This window comes from Portunus trituberculatus, chromosome 20 (assembly GCF_017591435.1).
Source record: "Portunus trituberculatus isolate SZX2019 chromosome 20, ASM1759143v1, whole genome shotgun sequence".
In the NCBI taxonomy this organism is placed as follows: Eukaryota; Metazoa; Arthropoda; class Malacostraca; order Decapoda; family Portunidae; genus Portunus; species Portunus trituberculatus.
This window is the reverse complement of record NC_059274.1, coordinates 13,986,193-13,991,351: the sequence shown is the minus strand read 5'-3', so window position 1 is coordinate 13,991,351 and position 5,159 is coordinate 13,986,193. Positions and strand designations below refer to the sequence as shown.

Genomic DNA, 5,159 nt, shown 5'->3' with positions numbered 1-5,159 from the left:
GTGTGTGTGTGTGTGTGTGTGTGTGTGTGTGTGTGTGTGTGTGTGTGTGTGTGTGTGTGTGTGTGTGTGTGTTGTATGTAGTTTAGGTTTGCGTAGTTCTATTTTTCCTCTCCACAAAGTTTGTTTATGTACATTATAATTTCAAATGAGGCTGAAGGGGCGAGCTGTGAGGCTGATGGAGGTGGTGGTGGTGGTGGTGGTGGTGGTGGTGGTGGTGGTGGTGGTGGTGGTGGTGGTGGTGGTGGTGGTGGTGGTGGTGGTGCCGCCCTCCCCTCCATCCCTTCCCTTCCCTCAACACAGCATTTATTCTCTCTTCCGTGTCCCCTTTTTCTCTTTTCTCTTTCTACTTAGCTTATTTTTCCTGATGTTTCTCTCTTGAATGTTTTTTTTCTTTTCTTTCTTCTTTTCAATTTCATTATTTTTCTTTAATGTTTTTTTATTCATTTAACTTATTCACCAATGTTTCTTTGTGAACTATTTTCCTATTTCCTCTGTCCTCTTTCCATCTTCTTCTCTATTGTTCTTTACCCGCTACACGTCTTCCACAGCCTTAGTATTTCTCTTCCCTTTCCCATCAACACTTTCACTCCCTTCAAAACAGTACACCGTGTCTGTCTTATGATCCTCCTTCACCACGCCCTCACTCTCTCCTGCAGGTCCCATCTTCAATCTCAACCTTATCAACAACACCGCAATTTGTGTCTCCCTTCTGATTCTCCTCTTTCTCTCCGCCCCTCCCAGCAGGCCAAGGGGCAGACAAACCCTTTGGCACTACAGCTTATGGCTCAGGGTCTCTACAACCACTCCACCATCCCCATACGCGAGGAGGACGAGGACAAGCTACTGCCGCCTGTATGATGCTCGCCCTCGCTCTCGCCGGCGGCTTCCCACACCCCGGCCGCCGCTCCTAAGGCCCCGTATCTCAACCTCCACCACTACCAAGCTCTGACCTCCGCTGCTCCAGCCGCTGCCTCAGTCGTCGCCGCAGCAGCCGCAGCTCCCACTGACCCAGCGCTACTGTTGCTCTCCTAATGACAGATTGCTACTTCTACTTTCATCAACAACACTAGTAACACCAACACTACTATCGCCGCCACACCACCAACCAAACAAACACCGCAAACATGGACATTAATACCACTATCAGCAACACCACCACCAGTACACAACCACTGCAATGCAACACTGGTGGCGATTACAGAGGAGGGTTCTCGACCGCTCCTCGTCGCCAGCACCGCGCCACCTGCTGCCAACCACACCTGTCATTACCAAGAGGTTCTACAAGCGTGGGATTCATGTTCCTTCCCTACACGTGCAAAGAGACACTTGCCAAGAATCCCAGAATATCAGAATATCAATGAAATTCCAGGTGTATAAGTGCGAGTGAAAGGTGTTGCTCTATCTAACTTATCCAAGATACCAGGTAAAGAAAACGCCAGCACACAAGAGTGGCAACACGCAAGGACACAACACACTGGGAAAGAAATCTAAATCAAACGAAATCCAACAATTTTAAGATTCCCCGCGCGCTGCTCAGTATTAAGTACACACCACAAGAGACTCCAGAAGTGATGAGCGATCAAGTAGACGCATAAAATTAGACCGATTTCTCTAATCTCGAACACTTCCACTCGTTACTGACAGGCGTACATGCTCTCTTCGTCTCGTACTTCAACATGTCAGGGGAGAAGCGACTCATCCCGCAGACTAACAAAGGGTAATAGTGAACCAGAGTTAGCGGAGACGAGGAGAAACAAGGGCCCTCTTGTGATGGCCAAAACAAACATACATGACAGACAAACAGACGAGCAGACAGGCCCGCCCTTGTTATCAGTGATGGAAGAGCAAGTGCAAGAAGAGGAGGAGGAGAGTAGGAGTAGGAGGAGGAGTACGAGTTGGAGGGAGGGAGGAGGAAGAGTAGGGGTAGATGGAAGCAAGGATGCGAGAATCTACAGGATACGGGGGCACTTATCCTATTTTTGAGCATCCTTTATGAATTTAAGGATCCTGAGGGCACACACACACACACACACACACACACACACACACACACACACACACACACACACACACACACACACACACACACACACACACACGAGGAAGTGGACCTCACGTGATTGAAAAAGTGTCAAAACAAAGCCTGGTGACGTCACAATTCTTACCAAGGTGATCTGAGAGTCAAGGTGTGATGCGAGGGAAGCGTCTTGTCTCTTCTTCAGTGTAGAGTCTCCATATGAACGAATACCATTAAGGGATGTTTATAGTGTAGTGTAAACTCTTTATTTTTCATTCGTGAGCCGAGAAAAGTTTGGACGGTGTTGAGAAGTGAAGTGAAATCGTACGGTGGTGAGATAGAGAGAGATGGTGAAGAGGAGGATACTTTGTGTGAAAATGTGGTGAAAATAACAAAACTTTCTCTCGTCGTCTCTCTCAGTGGACTCAAGAAGCCGTCAAACGTTCCAGCTGTTTTGCTAAGAACGTTTTGTGTTAATTTCCTCCTCCTATCCAGGTGTTTGGCGACAGACCTCCGACGCAAACTAACGAAAATCAGCGAGGCGTTTTCCTACGAATGCTAAACGTTTAATGTGTAACACCTCAGTTTTTTTATTATTATATGTAAGATGATATTTAGCCATGACTCAGAAACGTTTTTTTCCTCTCTGTACAAAAAACGTTTCGTGTGACAACGTTGCAGGAGGAGGAGTCTGTACAGTGTCAGGTTATGTAGACTAATTTATGATGTATTTATGTCTGAGAAACCCAACTTTCCTCTCATCCCCTCCCTATCCCCCATCCTCCATTCCCCTACTTGGGCCCTCTTCCCTCCTCTAAAACGGGTCCCTTTCCTTCCCATCCTTTCCTCAATTCATCATCCTTCAAAGCTCCTTCTGTCATGTTCCTTCATTCCCTAAGTCTCACATCAATGCTTTCTCTTCATTCTCATGCCTTCCTTCATTTCCTTAATCCATCATTCCTCAAGTAAGTTCCTTCAGTCATTTTCTTTCCTATCTTCCGTTCCTTCGCTCCCAAATCTCACATCACAACTTCATCTCCATGCTTCCAATCACTTCCCCAATAAACCGTTGGAGGAAGTTCTTTCATGTTTTTTTTCCTCAGTATCTTACCAATTCACCAATACAATTTCCTTCTCCCCTCCGCTCTCTTTTTTCCTCACAATACACCTCAGTCTGTCTAAGTCTCATGTCTCTCATAAGTTCCCAGTATCTATAAGTGACTCCCTCATCGTCCTCGCCGCAGCTTCCCCATCCTCCTCACATCTCAGGTGTTCCCCTCATTAACACCCCGATGCCCACTACCCCCCCACCGGCCCACCAAACTAAAACATTGTAAATAAAATTGTATATCAACACTGGATTTTTATTTATTTCATGCTGTGGAGAAAATAAGTGTAGATTTTGTAACTGTTTACGTACAAGTCTTCTCTTTCCTCTTCCTCTCACTCACTTTTTTATTTTTCTATTTATACAATGTGGGCTTTTCACGGGAATTTCTGGGCTAAAGGGGGTACTTTATGTGGCACCTCCTATCTCAAAGCCTACCCGCTCGGAAACCGTTGCCCCGAGTGAGGAAGCCCAACCTACACTCGGACCGTGGAGAGGATTCGAACCCGTGCGCTTGGAGACCCCGCACGCATGGTTCCACTGCACCACGGCGGCCCCTAACTTTCTAATGCAAGAGTTAACCAGTACTCCCAATCATTCATACCTTTCTCTGGTAAACTCTGGAACTCTCTACCTACTTCTGTATTTCCATCTTCCTAAGACTTGAGTTCTTTTTATATGGAAGTTTCTTTCGGTTAAATCTTTGACCTGCACGGGAACTCGCAATTAAGTGGGCGTTTCCTTTTATTTTTTGTTGCCCTTGGCCATTTTTCCCTCTTACATAATAAAGTGTCTATTTGTCTGTCTATTTATCGATCAACTTACCTATTCATCTCTTTATCTGTCTGGCTGTCTATCTATCCATCTTTATCTATCGTTATTTTTTTCTGTGATAATCCATATAAAAATCAATAAAAACACTCAAACATTATTTATTTCTACAAAACATTTACTACCTATTTGTCTGTCTATTTATCGATCAATTTACCTATTCATCTCTTTATCTGTCTGGCTGTCTATCTATCCATCTTTATCTATCTATATTTTTTTCTGTGATAATCCACATAAAAGTAAATAAAAACACCTAAACATTATCTATTTCTACACCACATATACCTATCTATTTGTCTGTTTATTTATCGATTCATTTACTTATTCATCTCTTTATCTGTCTGGCTGTCTATCTATCCTTATGTATCTATCTATACTTTATGCGTGATAGAATACATGCAAAAATAAATATAAACACCCAAACATTATCTATCTCAACAGCACGTTTATCTATTCATCTCTCAACCTTCCAACCTGCCTATCTACTTATTCTTATACACAAGAGAACCCACACAAAAGTAAATAAACATCTAAACATTATCAATTTCTACAACACATTTATCTATTCACCTATCAACATTCCAGCCTCTTTATCTACCTAGTCTTATACACAAGCTTTGCAAGGGCACACTTTTATCCAGCCTCATCAGTCACACCAGCGCGGGGTCCCAGTGGTCAGGTGTGCAGTCCAGGTAAGGCAAGGTAAGGAAGTCTCACCTTTTTTTAACCAATGGGGGACGAGAGAGTTATTCTTAATGATACATGGCCGAGGCTGACGTGTGTTGTCCCCGTCTGTCTTGTTCTGAGATAAGACACGTTCTCGGTCTCTCTCTCTCTCTCTCTCTCTCTCTCTCTCTCTCTCTCTCTCTCTCTCTTGCCTCATCCGCGTCTTAATTACCTCTTTTTCCTCTTCCTACTGGTCCTCCTCCAGTTCTATCTCCCTTCTTGACTTGTTTCTTCCTCCTCCTCCTCCTCCTCCTCCTCCTCCTCCTCTTTCTCTCTCTCTCTCTCTCTCTCTCTCTCTCTCTCTCTCTCTCTCTCTCTCTCTCTGGCTTAAGGCTCGTCTCTCCTTATATGCACGAAAGTAAAGATGATAATCAGATATAAATAGAAAAAAAAGAGAATTTAATAGCCGAGGCAATAAGTCAAGGGAAGGCAAGCGCTTGTTATTTTATCTGCACAGGCCTTGATGCATTGCGAGGG

The 5,159-nt window shown here is 44.3% G+C and overlaps 1 protein-coding gene across 1 annotated transcript in view; it reads left to right on the top strand.

The window, feature by feature from the left end:
• Positions 1-3,373, top strand: part of LOC123506458 (homeobox protein engrailed-1-B-like) — a 92,245-nt gene extending 88,872 nt beyond the window's left edge. The window contains 1 exon segment of the mRNA XM_045258565.1: positions 745-3,373. Coding sequence (XP_045114500.1) covers positions 745-858 — 114 coding nt within the window. The 3' untranslated portion in view covers positions 859-3,373.
• Positions 3,374-5,159: the final 1,786 nt, after the last annotated feature.